Source organism: Salmo salar, chromosome ssa11 (genome assembly GCF_905237065.1).
Source record: "Salmo salar chromosome ssa11, Ssal_v3.1, whole genome shotgun sequence".
NCBI classification, from domain to species: Eukaryota; Metazoa; Chordata; class Actinopteri; order Salmoniformes; family Salmonidae; genus Salmo; species Salmo salar.
In genome coordinates this window covers 55,505,870-55,528,947 of record NC_059452.1, presented here as the reverse complement: position 1 = coordinate 55,528,947, position 23,078 = coordinate 55,505,870, and the positions used below count along the sequence as shown (strand labels likewise).

The window sequence follows — 23,078 nt, the reverse complement described above, 5'->3', positions numbered from 1 at the left end:
TAACGCCGAACATCCTCAGCCAAGGTGGGCCACCAGTACCTTCCCTTCAGGCCCCGCACTGTCCGTTCCACCCCAGGTTGACCCGAGGAGGGTAGAGTATGGGACCATCGGATCAGGCGATCGCGAACACCAAGCGGAACGTATTTCAGACCCACGGGACACTGCGGTGGAGTGGGTTCTGACCGACCCGCCCGCTCGATGTCCGCATCCACCTCCCATACCACCGGTGCCACCAGACAGGAGGCGGGAAGTATGGGAGTAGGATCGATGGTCCGCTCCTCGGTGTCGTAGAGACGCGACAGTGCGTCAGCCTTCCGGTTCCGGGAACCTGGAATGTACGAGAGGGTAAAGTTAAACCTCGTAAAAAACATGGCCCACCTTGCCTGATGGGGATTAAGTCTCCTCGCTGCCCGAATATACTCCAGGTTACGGTGGTCGGTCCAGATGAGAAAAGGGTGACGTGCCCCCTCAAGCCAATGTCTCCACACCGTCAAAGCCCTGACCACGGCTAACAGCTCCCGGTCCCCCACATCATAGTTGCGCTCCGCCGGGCTCAGCTTCTTAGAAAAGAACGCACATGGGCGGAGCTTCGGAGGAACGCCCGAGTGCTGCGATAGCACAGCTCCTACCCCAGCCTCGGACGCGTCCACCTCCACTATGAATGGCAAAGAGGGGTCCGGATGCGCCAGGACAGGTGCATTGGTAAACAGAACCTTCAGACGATGGAAGGCTCTGTCCGCCTCTGCTGACCATCGTAGCCGCACCGGCCCCCCCTTCATCAGTGAGGTAATGGGAGCTGCCACCTGGCCAAAACCCCGGATAAACCGCCGATAATAATTAGCGAACCCCAAGAACCGCTGCACCTCCTTCACAGTGGCTGGGGTTGGCCAATTATGCACAGCCGTCACGCGGTCACACTCCACCTCCACCCCCGAGGTGGAAATGCGATATCCTAGAAATGAGACGGCTCGTTTGAAGAACTCACATTTCTCAGCCTTGACGTATAGGTTATGCTCCAGCAGCCGCCCAAGCACTTTACGCACCAGGGACACATGCTCGGCGCGTGTGGCGGAACAGATCAGGATGTCATCGATGTACACCACCACACCCTGCCCGAGCATGTCCCTAAGGACCTCGTCCACAAAGGATTGGAAGACAGCGGGAGCGTTCTTTAACCCATACGGCATGACGAGGTACTCATAATGGCCCGATGTGGTACTACCGAGGAGGGGCGCCACTTTCGTTGGATCCTGTGACAGCCCCTATATTAACAGCAGGGTTCTACCAGTGGTCCTGCTGGACCAGCCCCTATATTAACAGCAGGGTTCTACCAGTGGTCCTGCTGGGCCAGCCCCTATATTAGCAGCAGGGTTCTACCAGTGGTCCTGCTGGGCCAGCCCCTATATTAGCAGCAGGGTTCCACCAGTGGACTTGGTTTCCTCTTCTGTTCATTGTGACTTTTAGGAATTTCTCTCCTTTGCAGTTCAATAAGCAAAGGTTTTGGGGTCTCATGTTTCTACAGGGAGACCAAAGGTTTTAGGGTCTCATGTTTCTACAGCGAGACCAAAGGTTTTGGGGTCTCATGTTTCTACAGTGAGGCCAAAGGTTTTGGGGTCTCATGTCTCTACAGCGAGGCCAAAGGTTTTGGGGTCTCATGTTTCTACAGCGAGACCAAAGGTTTTAGGGTCTCATGTCTCTACAGCGAGACCAAATGTTTTAGGGTCTCATGTTTCTACAGCCATAGCTGTCCTAGACTCCAGGTGTGTTCTCTACCATAGCTGTCCTAGACTCCAGGTGTGTTCTCTACCATAGCTGTCCTAGACTCCAGGTGTGTTCTCTACCATAGCTGTCCTAGACTCCAGGTGTGTTCTCTACCATAGCTCTCCTAGACTCCAGGTGTATTCTCTACCATAGCTGTCCTAGACTCCAGGTGTGTTCTCTACCATAGCTGTCCTAGACTCCAGGTGTGTGTTCACCACAGAGAAAGACTCACAATAGATAGAATCTTTAGTTATTTTCTATTTTATTTTATTATTCTTTTTTTTACCCCTTTTTCGTGGTATCCAATTGGTAGTTACAGTCTTGTCCCATCGTTGCAACTCCCGTACGGACTCAGGAGAGGCGAAGGTCGAGAGCCGTGTGTCCTCTGAAACACGACCCCAACCCAAGCCACACTGCTTCTTGACACAACGCCCACTTAACCCGGAAGCCAGCCTCACCAACGTGTCAGAAGGAAACACCGCACACCTGGCTACCGTGTCATGCGAAGACTGCGCCCGGCCCGCCGCAGGAGTCGCTAATGCACGATGGGACAAGGACATCCCTGCCGGTCAAACCCTCCCCGGACCCGGACGACGCTGGGCCAATTGTGCGCCGCCCCATGGGTCCCCAGGCCCCGGACTCGAACCTAGAATGTCTCGTAGCACAGCAATGCACTGATACTTTAGTTATTTTATGACAAAATCAATTATCAAATACAGTTTTAACAGGATACGGTACTCAATAAACACAGGACTTAAGTTATATACAGTAACGTACAAGCATTAGGAAATAATACATTCAATTCCTAGACAACAGAGGAGGAGGTTGTAGATGGGATCTGGTTTCTGTCTTCAATAAGGCAGAACACTAGACAACAGAGGAGGAGGGGTTGTAGATAGGATCTGGTTTCTGTCTTCAATAAGGCAGAGCACTAGTTAACAGAGGAGGAGGTTGTAGATGGGATCTGGTTTCTGTCTTCAATAAGGCAGAACACTAGACAACAGAGGAGGAGGTTGTAGATGGGATCTGGTTTCTGTCTTCAATCGGCAGAACACTGGACAACAGAGGAGGAGGTTGAAGATGGGATCTGGTTTCTGTCTTCAATCGGCAGAACACACACTTTGTGACCAAGTCTGAGTTCTCCAGTCGGGAAATGGAGAAAGCCTTTCCACACTCCTCACACTGAAAGACAAGACTGGATTAGGTTCAACAAAACAGTGTCACCAAAATAATCTTCCTTATTCACAAAGTATCTCAGGGTAGATGTGGTGGTCTAGGATCAGGTCTCAGGGTAGGAGTGCTGATCTAGGATCAGGTAACAGGGTAGGAGTAGTGGTCTAGGATCAGGTAACAGGGTAGGAGTGCTGATCTAGGATCAGGTAACAGGGTAGGATTGGTGGTCTAGGATCAGGTCTCAGGGTAGGAGTGGTGGTCTAGGATCAGGGCTCAGGGTAGGGTGTGGTGGTCTAGGATCAAGTCTCAGGGTAGGAGTGGTGGTCTAGGATCAGGACTCAGGGTAGGGTGTGGTGGTCTAGGATCAGTCCTCAGGGTAGGAGTGGTGGTCTAGGATCAGCCCTCAGGGTAGGCGTGGTGATCTAGGATCAGGTCTCAGGGTAGGAGTGGTGGACTAGGATCAGGTCTAACATCAGGTCTAGGATCAGGTCTCAGGGTAGGCGTGGTGATCTAGGATCAGGTCTCAGGGTAGGAGTGGTGGTCTAGGATCAGGTTTCAGGGTAGGACTGGTGGTCTAGGATCAGGACTCAGGGTAGGAGTGGTGATCTAGGATCAGGTCTCAGGGTAGGGGTGATGGTCTAGGATCTGGTTACAGGGTAGGATTGGTGGTCTAGAATCAGGTTTAGGATCAGGTCTCAGGGTAGGAGTGGTGGTCTAGGATCAGGACTCAGGGTAGAGCGGTGGTCTAGGATCAGGTTCTCAGGGTAGGAGTGGTGGTCTAGGATAGGAGTGGTGGTCTAGGATCAGGTCTCAGGGTAGGAGGGGTGGTCTAGGATAGGAGTAGTGGTCTAGGATCAGGTTCTCAGGGTAGGAGTGGTGGTCTAGGGTAGGAGTGGTAATCTAGGATCAGGCAACAGGGTAGGAGTGGTGGTATAGGATCAGGTCTCAGGGTAGGAGGGTGGTCTAGGATCAGGGCTCAGGGTAGGAGTGGTGGTCTAGGATCAGTTAACAGGGTAGGAGTGGTGGTCTAGGATCAGGCCTCAGGGTAGGCGTGGTGATCTAGGATCAGGTCTCAGGGTAGGAGTGGTGGACTAGGATCAGGTCTAAGATCAGGTCTAGGATCAGGTCTCAGGGTAGGAGTGGTGATCTAGGATCAGGCAACAGGGTAGGAGAGGTGGTCTAGGATCAGGTAACAGGGTAGGAGTGGTGGTCTAGGATCAGTCTCAGGGTCGGAGTGGTGATCTAGGATCGGGTCTCTACATATAATGCTGATCTACAAGGTAGAAGTCTGTGGTAGCATTACCAACCTGGAGGATATGATAGCCCATTACCAACCTGGAGGATATGATAGCCCATTACCAACCTGGAGGATATGATAGCTCATTACCAACCTGGAGGATATGGTAGCCCATTACCAACCTGGAGGATATGATAGCCCATTACCAAGCTGGAGGATATGATAGCCCATTACCAACCTGGAGGATATGATAGCCCATTACCAACCTGGAGGATATGATAGCTCATTACCAACCTAGAAGATATGGTTAGCCCATTACCAACCTGCAGGATATGATAGCCCATTACCAACCTGGAGGATATGATAGCTCATTACCAACCTAGAAGATATGGTTAGCCCATTACCAACCTGGAGGATATGATAGCCCATTACCAACCTGGGGGATATGATAGCCCAATACCAACCTGGAGGATATGATAGCCCATTACCACCCTGGAGGATATGATAGCCATTACCAACCTGGAGGATATGATAGCCCATTACCAACCTGGAGGATATGATAGCCCATTACCAACCTGGAGGATGCGATAGCCCATTACCAACCTGGAGGATGTGATAGCCCATTCCCTGAGCCTTCCTGGTCTCAATAACAGCAGGTATCTCTTCAGAGTGTTCCATATTCCACAACCTGACAGTGGTGTCCTTCAAAGGTACACAGAGCAATGTTTATGATGATGCAAAATGGAATGGTAAAAATGGGAAATATTCTGTGACCTACAGGGATAGGACATGACATTGAGGTGTATATTAACTGTGACCTACGGGGACATGACATGACATTGAGGTGTATATTAACTGTGACCTACAGGGACATGACATTGAGGTGTATATTAACTGTGACCTACAGGGACATGACATTGAGGTGTGTATTAACTGTGACCTACAGGGACATGACATGACATTGAGGTGTGTATTAAATGTGACCTACAGGGACATGACATTGAGGTGTATATTAACTGTGACCTACAGGGACATGACATTGAGGTGTGTATTAACTGTGACCTACAGGGACATGACATTGAGGTGTATATTAACTGTGACCTACGGGGACATGACATGACATTGAGGTGTATATTAACTGTGACCTACAGGGATAGGACATTGAGGTGTATATTAACTGTGACCTACAGGGACATGACATTGAGGTGTATATTAACTGTGACCTACAGGGACATGACATTGAGGTGTGTATTAACTGTGACCTACAGGGACATGACATGACATTGAGGTGTGTATTAACTGTGACCTACAGGGACATGACATTGAGGTGTATATTAACTGTGACCTACAGGGACATGACATTGAGGTGTGTATTAACTGTGACCTACAGGGACATGACATCGAGGTGTATATTAACTGTGGCCTACAGGGACATGACATTGAGGTGTATATTAACTGTGACCTACGGGGACATGACATTGAGGTGTATATTAACTGTGACCTACAGGGACATGACATTGAGGTGTATATTAACTGTGACCTACAGGGATAGGACATGCCATTGAGGTGTATATTAACTGTGACCTACAGGGACATGACATTGAGGTGTATATTAACTGTGACCTACAGGGATAGGACATGACATTGAGGTGTATATTAACTGTGACCTACAGGGACATGACATTGAGGTGTATATTAACTGTGACCTACAGGGACATGACATTGAGGTGTATATTAACTGTGACCTACAGGGACATGACCTTGAGGTGTGTGTGTGTGTTTGTACCTTGGAAGCGGAGGCCACCCATTTTTTCTCAGCACTGATTGCCACATCTGTCACCCAATCCGCATGTCCCTAGGGTAAGCAAAACCACACACATGAGGGCACACACACACACCTGTTTGAAACACACACACACACGCAAGCACACACACACACACACACACACACACACACACACACACACACACACACACACACACACAGACACACCTGTTTGAAACACACACACGCACACTCGCACACACGCACACGCACACACACACACACACGCACACCTGTTTGCCTTAAAATGTTTCTGCAGTAGGATACAGCATAAAGCTACCTTCAACTCCAGGGTCTTGCAGAGGGTCTCCATGTTCCACACAGCCACTGTTCTATCATACGCCCCAGACACCAGGACCGACCCTGGACAACATCAGAACTACAGTCAGTCTATCATACGCCCCAGACACCAGGACCGACCCTGGACAACAACAGAACTACAGTCAGTCTATCATACGCCCCAGACACCAGGACCGACCCTGGACAACAACAGGTCTACAGTCAGTCTATCATACGCCCCAGACACCAGGACCGACCCTGGACAACAACAGTACAGTGCTGACAAGTTCCTTATTCTTGTTTTTGGGACAAATGAACGTCTGAAGAAGAACAAGAACAACAAGACTGATATGTCTACTCTACCATGCATGGAGGAGACTGATATGTCTACCCTACCACCCATGGAGGAGACTGATATGTCTACCTTACCATCCATGGAGAAGGCTGATATGTCTACCCTACCATCCATGGAGAAGGCTGACATGTCTACCCTACCATCCATGGAGGAGACTGATATGTCTACCCTACCATCCATGGAGAAGGCTGATATGTCTACCCTACTATCCATGGAGAAGGCTGATATGTCTACCCTACCATCCATGGAGGAGAGTGATATGTCTACCCTACCATCCATGGAGAAGGCTGATATGTCTACCCTACCATCCATGGAGAAGGCTGATATGTCTACCCTACCATCCATGGAGAAGGCTGATATGTCAACCCTACCATCCATGGAGAAGACTGATGGGTCTACCCTACCATCCATGGAGGAGCCTGATGGGTCTACCCTACCATCAATGGAGGAGGGGGATATATCTACCCTACCATCCATGGAGGAGACTGATATGTCTACCCTACCATCCATGGAGAAGACTGATATGTCTACCCTACCATCCATGGAGGAGACTGATGGGTCTACCCTACCATCCATGGAGGAGACTGATGGGTCTACCCTACCATCCATTGAGGAGTCTGATGGGTCTACCCTACCATCCATGGAGGAGACTGATATGTCTAACCTACCATCCATGGAGTAGACAGATATGTCTACCCTACCATCCATGGAGGAGACTGATATGTCTACCCTACTATCCATGGAGAAGGCTGATATGTCTACCCTACCATCCATGGAGGAGAGTGATATGTCTACCCTACCATCCATGGAGAAGGCTGATATGTCTACCCTACCATCCATGGAGGAGACTGATTGGTCTACCCTACCATTCCATGGAGGAAACTGATGGGGCTACCCTACCATCCATGGAGGAGTCTGATGGGTCTACCCTACCATCCATGGAGGAGGCTGATATGTCTACCCTACCATCCATGGAGGAGACTGATGGGTTCTACCCTACCATCCATGGAGAAGGCTGATATGTCTACCCTACCATCCATGGAGAAGACTGATATGTCTACCCTACCATCCATGGAGGAGACTGATGGGTCTACCCTACCATCCATGGAGGAGACTGATGGGTCTACCCTACCATCCATGGAGGAGACTGATATGTCTACCCTACCATCCATGGAGGAGACTGATATGTCTACCCTACCATCCATGGAGAAGACTGATATGTCTACCCTACCATCCATGGAGGAGACTGATGGGTCTACCCTACCATCCATGGAGGAGACTGATATGTCTACCCTACCATCCATGGAGAAGACTGATGGGTCTACCCTACCATCCATGGAGGAGCCTGATGGGTCTACCCTACCATCCATGGAGGAGGCTGATATGTCTACCCTACCATCCATGGAGGAGACTGATATGTCTACCCTACCATCCATGGAGAAGACTGATATGTCTACCCTACCATCCATGGAGGAGACTGATGGGTCTACCCTACCATCCATGGAGGAGACTGATGGGTCTACCCTACCATCCATTGAGGAGTCTGATGGGTCTACCCTACCATCCATGGAGGAGACTGATATGTCTACCCTACCATCCATGGAGTAGACAGATATGTCTACCCTACCATCCATGGAGGAGACTGATATGTCTACCCTACTATCCATGGAGAAGGCTGATATGTCTACCCTACCATCCATGGAGGAGAGTGATATGTCTACCCTACCATCCATGGAGAAGGCTGATATGTCTACCCTACCATCCATGGAGAAGGCTGATATGTCTACCCTACCATCCATGGAGAAGGCTGATATGTCAACCCTACCATCCATGGAGAAGACTGATGGGTCTACCCTACCATCCATGGAGGAGCCTGATGGGTCTACCCTACCATCAATGGAGGAGGGGGATATATCTACCCTACCATCCATGGAGGAGACTGATATGTCTACCCTACCATCCATGGAGAAGACTGATATGTCTACCCTACCATCCATGGAGGAGACTGATGGGTCTACCCTACCATCCATGGAGGAGACTGATGGGTCTACCCTACCATCCATTGAGGAGTCTGATGGGTCTACCCTACCATCCATGGAGGAGACTGATATGTCTACCCTACCATCCATGGAGTAGACAGATATGTCTACCCTACCATCCATGGAGGAGACTGATATGTCTACCCTACTATCCATGGAGAAGGCTGATATGTCTACCCTACCATCCATGGAGGAGAGTGATATGTCTACCCTACCATCCATGGAGAAGGCTGATATGTCTACCCTACCATCCATGGAGGAGACTGATTGGTCTACCCTACCATTCCATGGAGGAGACTGATGGGGCTACCCTACCATCCATGGAGGAGTCTGATGGGTCTACCCTACCATCCATGGAGGAGGCTGATATGTCTACCCTACCATCCATGGAGGAGACTGATGGGTTCTACCCTACCATCCATGGAGAAGGCTGATATGTCTACCCTACCGTCAATGGAGAAGGCTGATATGTCAACCCTACCATCCATGGAGGAGACTGATGGGTCTACCCTACCATCAATGGAGGAGACTGATGGGTCTACCCTACCATCCATGGAGGAGACTGAGGGGTCTACCCTACCATCCATGGAGGAGACTGACATGTCTACCCTACCATCCATGGAGAAGACTGATATGTCTACCCTACCATCCATGGAGGAGACTGATGGGTCTACCCTACCATCCATGGAGGAGACTGATGGGTCTACCCTACCATCCATTGAGGAGTCTGATGGGTCTACCCTACCATCCATGGAGGAGACTGATATGTCTACCCTACCATCCATGGAGAAGGCTGATATGTCTACCCTACCATCCATGGAGGAGACTGATATGTCTACCCTACCATCCATGGAGAAGGCTGATATGTCTACCCTACCATCCATGGAGGAGACTGATGGGTCTACCCTGCCATCCATGGAGGAGACTGATGGGGCTACCCTACCATCCATGGAGGAGTCTGATGGGTCTACCCTACCATCCATGGAGAAGGCTGATATGTCTACCCTACCATCCATGGAGGAGCCTGATGGGTTCTACCCTACCATCCATGGAGAAGGCTGATATGTCTACCCTACCATCCATGGAGAAGGCTGATATGTCTACCCTACCGTCAATGGAGAAGGCTGATATGTCTACCCTACCATCCATGGAGAAGGCTGATATGTCTACCCTACCATCCATGGAGAAGGCTGATATGTCAACCCTACCATCCATGGAGAAGACTGATGGGTCTACCCTACCATCCATGGAGGAGCCTGATGGGTCTACCCTACCATCAATGGAGGAGGGGGATATGTCTACCCTACCATCCATGGAGGAGACTGATATGTCTACCCTACCATCCATGGAGAAGACTGATATGTCTACCCTACCATCCATGGAGGAGACTGATGGGTCTACCCTACCATCCATGGAGGAGACTGATGGGTCTACCCTACCATCCATTGAGGAGTCTGATGGGTCTACCCTACCATCCATGGAGGAGACTGATATGTCTACCCTACCATCCATGGAGTAGACAGATATGTCTACCCTACCATCCATGGAGGAGACTGATGGGTCTACCCTACTATCCATGGAGAAGGCTGATATGTCTACCCTACCATCCATGGAGGAGACTGATATGTCTACCCTACCATCCATGGAGAAGGCTGATATGTCTACCCTACCATCCATGGAGAAGGCTGATATGTCTACCCTACCATCCATGGAGAAGGCTGATATGTCAACCCTACCATCCATGGAGAAGACTGATGGGTCTACCCTACCATCCATGGAGGAGCCTGATGGGTCTACCCTACCATCAATGGAGGAGGGGATATATCTACCCTACCATCCATGGAGGAGACTGATATGTCTACCCTACCATCCATGGAGAAGACTGATATGTCTACCCTACCATCCATGGAGGAGACTGATGGGTCTACCCTACCATCCATGGAGGAGACTGATGGGTCTACCCTACCATCCATTGAGGAGTCTGATGGGTCTACCCTACCATCCATGGAGGAGACTGATATGTCTATCCTACCATCCATGGAGTAGACAGATATGTCTACCCTACCATCCATGGAGGAGACTGATATGTCTACCCTACCATCCATGGAGAAGGCTGATATGTCTACCCTACCATCCATGGAGGAGAGTGATATGTCTACCCTACCATCCATGGAGAAGGCTGATATGTCTACCCTACCATCCATGGAGGAGACTGATTGGTCTACCCTACCATTCCATGGAGGAGACTGATGGGGCTACCCTACCATCCATGGAGGAGTCTGATGGGTCTACCCTACCATCCATGGAGGAGGCTGATATGTCTACCCTACCATCCATGGAGGAGACTGATGGGTTCTACCCTACCATCCATGGAGAAGGCTGATATGTCTACCCTACCGTCAATGGAGAAGGCTGATATGTCAACCCTACCATCCATGGAGGAGACTGATGGGTCTACCCTACCATCCATGGAGGAGACTGATGGGTCTACCCTACCATCCATGGAGGAGACTGAGGGGTCTACCCTACCATCCATGGAGGAGACTGACATGTCTACCCTACCATCCATGGAGAAGACTGATATGTCTACCCTACCATCCATGGAGGAGACTGATGGGTCTACCCTACCATCCATGGAGGAGACTGATGGGTCTACCCTACCATCCATTGAGGAGTCTGATGGGTCTACCCTACCATCCATGGAGGAGACTGATATGTCTACCCTACCATCCATGGAGGAGACTGATATGTCTACCCTACCATCCATGGAGAAGGCTGATATGTCTACCCTACCATCCATGGAGGAGACTGATATGTCTACCCTACCATCCATGGAGAAGGCTGATATGTCTACCCTACCATCCATGGAGGAGACTGATGGGTCTACCCTGCCATCCATGGAGGAGACTGATGGGGCTACCCTACCATCCATGGAGGAGTCTGATGGGTCTACCCTACCATCCATGGAGAAGGCTGATATGTCTACCCTACCATCCATGGAGGAGCCTGATGGGTTCTACCCTACCATCCATGGAGAAGGCTGATATGTCTACCCTACCATCCATGGAGAAGGCTGATATGTCTACCCTACCGTCAATGGAGAAGGCTGATATGTCTACCCTACCATCCATGGAGAAGGCTGATATGTCTACCCTACCATCCATGGAGAAGGCTGATATGTCAACCCTACCATCCATGGAGAAGACTGATGGGTCTACCCTACCATCCATGGAGGAGCCTGATGGGTCTACCCTACCATCAATGGAGGAGACTGATATGTCTACCCTACCATCCATGGAGGAGACTGATATGTCTACCCTACCATCCATGGAGAAGACTGATATGTCTACCCTACCATCCATGGAGGAGACTGATGGGTCTACCCTACCATCCATGGAGGAGACTGATGGGTCTACCCTACCATCCATTGAGGAGTCTGATGGGTCTACCCTACCATCCATGGAGGAGACTGATATGTCTACCCTACCATCCATGGAGGAGACAGATATGTCTACCCTACCATCCATGGAGGAGACTGATATGTCTACCCTACCATCCATGGAGAAGGCTGATATGTCTACCCTACCATCCATGGAGGAGACTGATATGTCTACCCTACCATCCATGGAGAAGGCTGATATGTCTACCCTACCATCCATGGAGAAGGCTGATATGTCTACCCTACCATCCATGGAGAAGGCTGATATGTCAACCCTACCATCCATGGAGAAGACTGATGGGTCTACCCTACCATCCATGGAGGAGCCTGATGGGTCTACCCTACCATCAATGGAGGAGGCGATATGTCTACCCTACCATCCATGGAGGAGACTGATATGTCTACCCTACCATCCATGGAGAAGACTGATATGTCTACCCTACCATCCATGGAGGAGACTGATGGGTCTACCCTACCATCCATGGAGGAGACTGATGGGTCTACCCTACCATCCATTGAGGAGTCTGATGGGTCTACCCTACCATCCATGGAGGAGACTGATATGTCTACCCTACCATCCATGGAGTAGACTGATATGTCTACCCTACCATCCATGGAGGAGACTGATATGTCTACCCTACTATCCATGGAGAAGGCTGATATGTCTACCCTACCATCCATGGAGGAGACTGATATGTCTACCCTACCATCCATGGAGAAGACTGATATGTCTACCCTACCATCCATGGAGAAGACTGATATGTCTACCCTACCATTCCATGGAGGAGACTGATGGGTCTACCCTACCATCCATGGAGGAGACTGATGGGTCTACCCTACCATCCATGGAGGAGACTGATGGGTCTACCCTACCATCCATGGAGGAGACTGATATGTCTACCCTACCATCCATGGAGAAGACTGATATGTCTACCCTACCATCCATGGAGGAGGCTGATATGTCTACCCTACCGTCCATGGAGAAGGCTGATATGTCAACCCTACCATCCATGGAGGAGACTGATGGGTCTACCCTACCATCCATGGAGGAGACTGATGTGTCTACCCTACCATCCATGGAGGAGACTGATATGTCTACCCTACCATCCATGGAGGAGACTGACATGGGTCTACCCTACCATCCATGGAGAAGACTGATATGTCTACCCTACCATCCATGGAGGAGACTGATGGGTCTACCCTACCATCCATGGAGGAGACTGATGGGTCTACCCTACCATCCATGGAGGAGTCTGATGGGTCTACCCTACCATCCATGGAGGAGACTGATATGTCTACCCTACCATCCATGGAGGAGACTGATATGTCTACCCTACCATCCATGGAGAAGACTGATATGTCTACCCTACCATCCATGGAGGAGACTGATATGTCTACCCTACCATCCATGGAGAAGGCTGATATGTCTACCCTACCATCCATGGAGGAGACTGATGTGTCTACCCTACCATCCATGGAGGAGACTGATGGGTCTACCCTACCATCCATGGAGGAGTCTGATGGGTCTACCCTACCATCCATGGAGAAGGCTGATATGTCTACCCTACCATCCATGGAGGAGACTGATGGGTTCTACCCTACCATCCATGGAGGAGACTGACATGTCTACCCTACCATCCATGGAGGAGACTGATGTGTCTACCCTACCATCCATGGAGAAGTCTGATGTGTCTACCCTACCATCCATGGAGAAGACTGATATGTCTACCCTACCATCCATGGAGAAGACTGATATGTCTACCCTACCATCCATGGAGGAGACTGATGGGTCTACCCTACCATCCATGGAGGAGACTGATGGGTCTACCCTACCATCCATGGAGGAGACTGATATGTCTACCCTACCATCCATGGAGAAGACTGATATGTCTACCCTACCATCCATGGAGAAGACTGATATGTCTACCCTACCATCCATGGAGGAGACTGATATGTCTACCCTACCATCCATGGAGAAGGCTGATATGTCTACCCTACCATCCATGGAGAAGGCTGATATGTCAACCCTACCATCCATGGAGAAGACTGATGGGTCTACCCTACCATCCATGGAGGAGCCTGATGGGTCTACCCTACCATCAATGGAGGAGACTGATATGTCTACCCTACCATCCATGGAGGAGACTGAGGGGTCTACCCTACCATCCATGGAGGAGACTGACATGTCTACCCTACCATCCATGGAGGAGACTGATGGGTCTACCCTACCATCCATGGAGGAGACTGAGGGGTCTACCCTACCATCCATGGAGGAGACTGATTGGTCTACCCTACCATCCATGGAGGAGACTGATGTGTCTACCCTACCATCCATGGAGGAGTCTGATGGGTCTACCCTACCATCCATGGAGAAGGCTGATATTTCTACCCTACCATCCATGGAGAAGACTGATGGGTCTACCCTACCATCCATGGAGGAGACTGATATGTCTACCCTACCTTCCATGGAGAAGGCTGATATGTCTACCCTACCATCCATGGAGAAGGCTGATATGTCAACCCTACCATCCATGGAGAAGACTGATGGGTCTACCCTACCATCCATGGAGGAGCCTGATGGGTCTACCCTACCATCAATGGAGGAGACTGATATGTCTACCCTACCATCCATGGAGGAGACTGATGGGTCTACCCTACCATCCATGGAGAAGACTGATATGTCTACCCTACCATCCATGGAGGAGACTGATGGGTCTACCCTACCATCCATTGAGGAGACTGATGGGTCTACCCTACCATCCATGGAGGAGACTGATATGTCTACCCTACCATCCATGGAGAAGACTGATATGTCTACCCTACCATCCATGGAGGAGACTGATATGTCTACCCTACCATCCATGGAGGAGACTGATGTGTCTACCCTACCATCCATGGAGGAGACTGATTGGTCTACCCTACCATCCATGGAGGAGACTGATGGGGCTACCCTACCATCCATGGAGGAGTCTGATGGGTCTACCCTACCATCCATGGAGAAGGCTGATATGTCTACCCTACCATCCATGGAGAAGACTGATGGGTCTACCCTACCATCCATGGAGGAGGCTGATATGTCTACCCTACCATCCATGGAGAAGGCTGATATGTCTACCCTACCATCCATGGAGAAGGCTGATATGTCAACCCTACCATCCATGGAGAAGACTGATGGGTCTACCCTACCATCCATGGAGGAGCCTGATGGGTCTACCCTACCATCAATGGAGGAGACTGATATGTCTACCCTACCATCCATGGAGGAGACTGAGGGGTCTACCCTACCATCCATAGAGGAGACTGACATGTCTACCCTACCATCCATGGAGGAGACTGATGGGTCTACCCTACCATCCATTGAGGAGTCTGATGGGTCTACCCTACCGTCCATGGAGGAGACTGATATGTCTACCCTACCATCCATGGAGAAGACTGATATGTCTACCCTACCATCCATGGAGGAGACTGATGGGTCTACCCTACCATCCATGGAGGAGACTGAGGGGTCTACCCTACCATCCATGGAGGAGACTGATTGGTCTACCCTACCATTCCATGGAGGAGAATGATGGGGCTACCCTACCATCCATGGAGGAGTCTGATGGGTCTACCCTACCATCCATGGAGAAGGCTGATATGTCTACCCTACCATCCATGGAGGAGACTGATGGGTCTACCCTACCATCCATGGAGGAGACTGATATGTCTACCCTACCATCCATGGAGAAGGCTGATATGTCTACCCTACCATCCATGGAGAAGGCTGATATTTCAACCCTACCATCCATGGAGAAGACTGATGGGTCTACCCTACCATCCATGGAGCAGACTGATATGTCTTCCCTACCATCCATGGAGGAGACTGATATGTCTACCCTACCATCCGTGGAGAAGGCTGATATGTCTACCCTACCATCCATGGAGGAGACTGATGGGTGACCCTACCATCCATGGAAGAGACTGATGGGTCTACCCTACCATCCATGTAGGAGACTGATGGGTCTACCCTACCATCCATGGAGGAGACTGATATGTCTACCCTACCATCCATGGAGGAGACTGATATGTCAACCCTACCATCCATGGAGGAGACTGATATGTCTACCCTACCATCCATGGAGAAGGCTGATATGTCTACCCTACCATCCATGGAGGAGACTGATGGGTCTACCCTACCATCCGTGGAGGAGACTGATATGTCTACCCTACCATCCATGGAGAAGACTGATATGTTTACCCTACCATCCATGGAGGAGAATGATGGGTATACCCTACCATCCATGGAGGAGCCTGATGGGTCTACCCTACCATCCATGGAGGAGACTGATGGGTCTACCCTACCATCCATGGAGGAGACTGATGGGTCTACCCTACCATCCATGGAGAAGGCTGATATGTCTACCCTACCATCCATGGAGGAGACTGATTGGTCTACCCTACCATCCATGGAGAAGACTGATGGGTCTACCCTACCATCCATGGAGGAGTCTGATGGGTCTACCCTACCATCCATGGAGGAGACTGATATGTCTACCCTACCATCCATGGAGAAGGCTGATATGTCTACCCTACCATCCATGGAGAAGGCTGATATGTCAACCCTACCATCCATGGAGAAGACTGATGGGTCTACCCTACCATCCATGGAGGAGCCTGATGGGTCTACCCTACCATCAATGGAGGAGACTGATATGTCTACCCTACCATCCATGGAGGAGACTGATGGGTCTACCCTACCATCCATGGAGGAGACTGACATGTCTACCCTACCATCCATGGAGGAGACTGATGGGTCTACCCTACCATCCATGGAGGAGTCTGATGGGTCTACCCTACCGTCCATGGAGGAGACTGATATGTCTACCCTACCATCCATGGAGAAGACTGATATGTCTACCCTACCATCCATGGAGGAGACTGATGGGTCTACCCTACCATCCATGGAGGAGACTGATGGGTCTACCCTACCATCCATGGAGGAGACTGATATGTCAACCCTACCACCCATGGAGAAGGCTGATATCTCTACCCTACCATCCATGGAGAAGACTGATGGGTCTACCCTACCATCCATGGAGGAGACTGATATGTCTACCCTACCATCCATGGAGAAGGCTGATATGTCTACCCTACCATCCATGGAGAAGGCTGATATGTCAACCCTACCATCCATGGAGAAGACTGATGGGTCTACCCTACCATCCATGGAGGAGCCTGATGGGTCTACCCTACCATCAATGGAGGAGACTGATATGTCTACCCTACCATCCATGGAGGAGACTGATATGTCTACCCTACCATCCGTGGAGAAGGCTGATATGTCTACCCTACCATCCATGGAGGAGACTGATGGGTCTACCCTACCATCCATGGAGGAGACTGATTGGTCTACCCTACCATTCCATGGAGGAGAATGATGGGGCTACCCTACCATCCATGGAGGAGTCTGATGGGTCTACCCTACCATCCATGGAGAAGGCTGATATTTCTACCCTACCATCCATGGAGAAGACTGATGGGTCTACCCTACCATCCATGGAGGAGACTGATATGTCTACCCTACCTTCCATGGAGAAGGCTGATATGTCTACCCTACCATCCATGGAGAAGGCTGATATGTCAACCCTACCATCCTTGGAGAAGACTGATGGGTCTACCCTACCATCCATGGAGGAGCCTGATGGGTCTACCCTACCATCAATGGAGGAGACTGATATGTCTACCCTACCATCCATGGAGGAGACTGAGGGGTCTACCCTACCATCCATAGAGGAGACTGACATGTCTACCCTACCATCCATGGAGGAGCCTGATGGGTCTACCCTACCATCCATTGAGGAGTCTGATGGGTCTACCCTACCGTCCATGGAGGAGACTGATATGTCTACCCTACCATCCATGGAGAAGACTGATATGTCTACCCTACCATCCATGGAGGAGACTGATGGGTCTACCCTACCACCCATGGAGGAGACTGAGGTGTCTACCCTACCATCCATGGAGGAGACTGATTGGTCTACCCTACCATTCCGTGGAGGAGAATGATGGGGCTACCCTACCATCCATGGAGGAGTCTGATGGGTCTACCCTACCATCCATGGAGAAGGCTGATATGTCTACCCTACCATCCATGGAGAAGACTGATGGGTCTACCCTACCATCCATGGAGGAGACTGATATGTCTACCCTACCATCCATGGAGAAGGCTGATATGTCTACCCTACCATCCATGGAGAAGGCTGATATGTCAACCCTACCATCCATGGAGAAGACTGATGGGTCTACCCTACCATCCATGGAGCAGACTGATATGTCTTCCCTACCATCCATGGAGGAGACTGATATGTCTACCCTACCATCCGTGGAGAAGGCTGATATGTCTACCCTACCATCCATGGAGGAGACTGATGGGTGACCCTACCATCCATGGAAGAGACTGATGGGTCTACCCTACCATCCATGTAGGAGACTGATGGGTCTACTCTACCATCCATGGAGGAGACTGATATGTCTACCCTACCATCCATGGAGGAGACTGATATGTCAACCCTACCATCCATGGAGGAGACTGATATGTGTACCCTACCATCCATGGAGAAGGCTGATATGTCTACCCTAACATCCATGGAGGAGACTGATGGGTCTACCCTACCATCCATGGAGGAGACTGATATGTCTACCCTACCATCCATGGAGAAGACTGATATGTTTACCCTACCATCCATGGAGGAGAATGATGGGTATACCCTACCATCCATGGAGGAGCCTGATGGGTCTACCCTACCATCCATGGAGGAGACTGATGGGTCTACCCTACCATCCATGGAGGAGACTGATGTGTCTACCCTACCATTCATGGAGGAGACTGAGGTGTCTACCCTACCATCCATGGAGGAGACTGATTGGTCTACCCTACCATTCCATGGAGGAGAATGATGGGGCTACCCTACCATCCATGGAGGAGTCTGATGGGTCTACCCTACCATCCATGGAGGAGACTGATATGTCTACCCTACCATCCATGGAGAAGGCTGATATGTCTACCCTACCATCCATGGAGAAGGCTGATATGTCTACCCTACCGTCAATGGAGAAGGCTGATATGTCTACCCTACCATCCATGGAGGAGACTGATATGTCAACCCTACCATCCATGGAGAAGACTGATGGGTCTACCCTACCATCCATGGAGGAGCCTGATGGGTCTACCCTACCATCAATGGAGGAGACTGATATGTCTACCCTACCATCCATGGAGGAGACTGAGGGGTCTACCCTACCATCCATGGAGGAGACTGACATGTCTACCCTACCATCCATGGAGGAGTCTGATGGGTCTACCCTACCATCCATTGAGGAGTCTGATGGGTCTACCCTACCGTCCATGGAGGAGACTGATATGTCTACCCTACCATCCATGGAGAAGACTGATATGTCTACCCTACCATCCATGGAGGAGACTGATGGGTCTACCCTACCATCCATGGAGGAGACTGAGGGGTCTACCCTACCATCCATGGAGGAGACTGATATGTCAACCCTACCACCCATGGAGAAGGCTGATATCTCTACCCTACCATCCATGGAGAAGACTGATGGGTCTACCCTACGATCCATGGAGGAGACTGATATGTCTACCCTACCATCCATGGAGAAGGCTGATATGTCTACCCTACCATCCATGGAGAAGGCTGATATGTCAACCCTACCATCCATGGAGAAGACTGATGGGTCTACCCTACCATCCATGGAGGAGCCTGATGGGTCTACCCTACCATCAATGGAGGAGACTGATATGTCTACCCTACCATCCATGGAGGAGACTGAGGGGTCTACCCTACCATCCATGGAGGAGACTGACATGTCTACCCTACCATCCATGGAGGAGACTGATGGGTCTACCCTACCATCCTTTGAGGAGTCTGATGGGTCTACCCTACCGTCCATGGAGGAGACTGATATGTCTACCCTACCATCCATGGAGAAGACTGATATGTCTACCCTACCATCCATGGAGGAGACTGATGGGTCTACCCTACCATCCATGGAGGAGACTGAGGGGTCTACCCTACCATCCATGGAGGAGACTGAATGGTCTACCCTACCATTCCATGGAGGAGAATGATGGGGCTACCCTACCATCCATGGAGGAGTCTGATGGGTCTACCCTACCATCCATGGAGAAGGCTGATATGTCTACCCTACCATCCATGGAGAAGACTGATGGGTCTACCCTACCATCCATGGAGGAGACTGATATGTCTACCCTACCATCCATGGAGAAGGCTGATATGTCTACCCTACCATCCATGGAGAAGGCTGATATGTCAACCCTACCATCCATGGAGAAGACTGATGGGTCTACCCTACCATCCATGGAGGAGCCTGATGGGTCTACCCTACCATCAATGGAGGAGACGATATGTCTACCCTACCATCCATGGAGGAGACTGAGGGGTCTACCCTACCATCCATAGAGGAGACTGACATGTCTACCCTACCATCCATGGAGGAGCCTGATGGGTCTACCCTACCATCCATTGAGGAGTCTGATGGGTCTACCCTACCGTCCATGGAGGAGGCTGATATGTCTACCCTACCATCCATGGAGAAGACTGATATGTCTACCCTACCATCCATGGAGGAGACTGATGGGTCTACCCTACCACCCATGGAGGAGACTGAGGGGTCTACCCTACCATCCATGGAGGAGACTGATTGGTCTACCCTACCATTCCGTGGAGGAGAATGATGGGGCTACCCTACCATCCATGGAGGAGTCTGATGGGTCTACCCTACCATCCATGGAGAAGGCTGATATGTCTACCCTACCATCCATGGAGAAGACTGATGGGTCTACCCTACCATCCATGGAGAAGGCTGATATGTCTACCCTACCATCCATGGAGAAGACTGATGGGTCTACCCTACCATCCATGGAGGAGCCTGATGGGTCTACCCTACCATCAATGGAGGAGACTGATATGTCTACCCTACCGTCCATGGAGGAGACTGATGGGTCTACCCTACCATCCATGGAGGAGACTGATGGGTCTACCCTACCATCCATTGAGGAGTCTGATGGGTCTACCCTACCATCCATGGAGGAGACTGATATGTCTACCCTACCATCCATGGAGGAGACAGATATGTCTACCCTACCATCCATGGAGGAGACTGATATGTCTACCCTACCATCCATGGAGAAGGCTGATATGTCTACCCTACCATCCATGGAGGAGAGTGATATGTCCACCCTACCATCCATGGAGAAGGCTGATATGTCTACCCTACCATCCATGGAGAAGACTGATGGGTCTACCCTGCCATCCATGGAGGAGACTGATGGGGCTACCCTACCATCCATGGAGGAGTCTGATGGGTCTACCCTACCATCCATGGAGAAGGCTGATATGTCTACCCTACCATCCATGGAGGAGACTGATGGGTTCTACCCTACCATCCATGGAGAAGGCTGATATGTCTACCCTACCATCCATGGAAAAGGCTGATATGTCTACCCTACCGTCAATGGAGAAGGCTGATATGTCTACCCTACCATCCATGGAGGAGACTGATGGGTCTACCCACCATCCATGGAGGAGACTGATGGGTCTACCCTACCATCCATGGAGGAGTCTGATGGGTCTACCCTACCACCCATGGAGAAGGCTGATATCTCTACCCTACCATCCATGGAGAAGACTGATGGGTCTACCCTACGATCCATGGAGGAGACTGATATGTCTACCCTACCATCCATGGAGAAGGCTGATATGTCTACCCTACCATCCATGGAGAAGGCTGATATGTCTACCCTACCATCCATGGAGAAGACTGATGGGTCTACCCTACCATCCATGGAGGAGCCTGATGGGTCTACCCTACCATCAATGGAGGAGACTGATATGTCTACCCTACCATCCATGGAGGAGTCTGATATGTCTACCCTACCATCCATGGAGAAGACTGATATGTCTACCCTACCATCCATGGAGGAGACTGATGGGTCTACCCTACCATTCCATGGAGGAGACTGATGGGGCTACCCTACCATCCATGGAGGAGTCTGATGGGTCTACCCTACCATCCATGGAGAAGGCTGATATGTCTACCCTACCATCCATGGAGGAGACTGATGGGTTCTACCCTACCATCCATGGAGAAGGCTGATATGTCTACCCTACCGTCAATGGAGAAGGCTGATATGTCTACCCTACCATCCATGGAGGAGACTGATGGGTCTACCCTACCATCCATGGAGAAGGCTGATATGTGTACCCTACCATCCATGGAGGAGACTGATATGTCTACCCTACCATCCATGGAGCAGACTGATATGTCTTCCCTACCATCCATGGAGGAGACTGATATGTCTACCCTACCATCCGTGGAGAAGGCTGATATGTCTACCCTACCATCCATGGAGGAGACTGATGGGTGACCCTACCATCCATGGAAGAGACTGATGGGTCTACCCTACCATCCATGTAGGAGACTGATGGGTCTACCCTACCATCCATGGAGGAGACTGATATGTCTACCCTACCATCCATGGAGGAGACTGATATGTCAACCCTACCATCCATGGAGGAGACTGATATGTGTACCCTACCATCCATGGAGAAGGCTGATATGTCTACCCTAACATCCATGGAGGAGACTGATGGGTCTACCCTACCATCAGTGGAGGAGACTGATATGTCTACCCTACCATCCATGGAGAAGACTGATATGTTTACCCTACCATCCATGGAGGAGAATGATGGGTATACCCTACCATCCATGGAGGAGCCTGATGGGTCTACCCTACCATCCATGGAGGAGACTGATGGGTCTACCCTACCATCCATGGAGGAGACTGATGGGTCTACCCTACCATTCATGGAGGAGACTGAGGGGTCTACCCTACCATCCATGGAGGAGACTGATTGGTCTACCCTACCATTCCATGGAGGAGAATGATGGGG

At 50.6% G+C, this 23,078-nt stretch overlaps 1 protein-coding gene across 1 annotated transcript in view; it reads right to left on the bottom strand.

The window, feature by feature from the left end:
* Window positions 1-1,202: 1,202 nt before the first annotated feature.
* LOC106562075 (WD repeat-containing protein 88) overlaps window positions 1,203-23,078 on the bottom strand; it is an 89,699-nt gene continuing 67,823 nt past the window's right edge. Inside the window, exons 8-11 of the mRNA XM_045689776.1 lie at window positions 6,277-6,359; window positions 5,958-6,026; window positions 4,775-4,873; window positions 1,203-2,943 (exon numbers count right to left, since the gene is read on the bottom strand). Of these exons, the coding sequence (XP_045545732.1) occupies window positions 2,755-2,943; window positions 4,775-4,873; window positions 5,958-6,026; window positions 6,277-6,359 (440 nt within the window). The 3' untranslated portion in view covers window positions 1,203-2,754. The remainder of the gene's footprint in view (window positions 2,944-4,774; window positions 4,874-5,957; window positions 6,027-6,276; window positions 6,360-23,078) is intronic.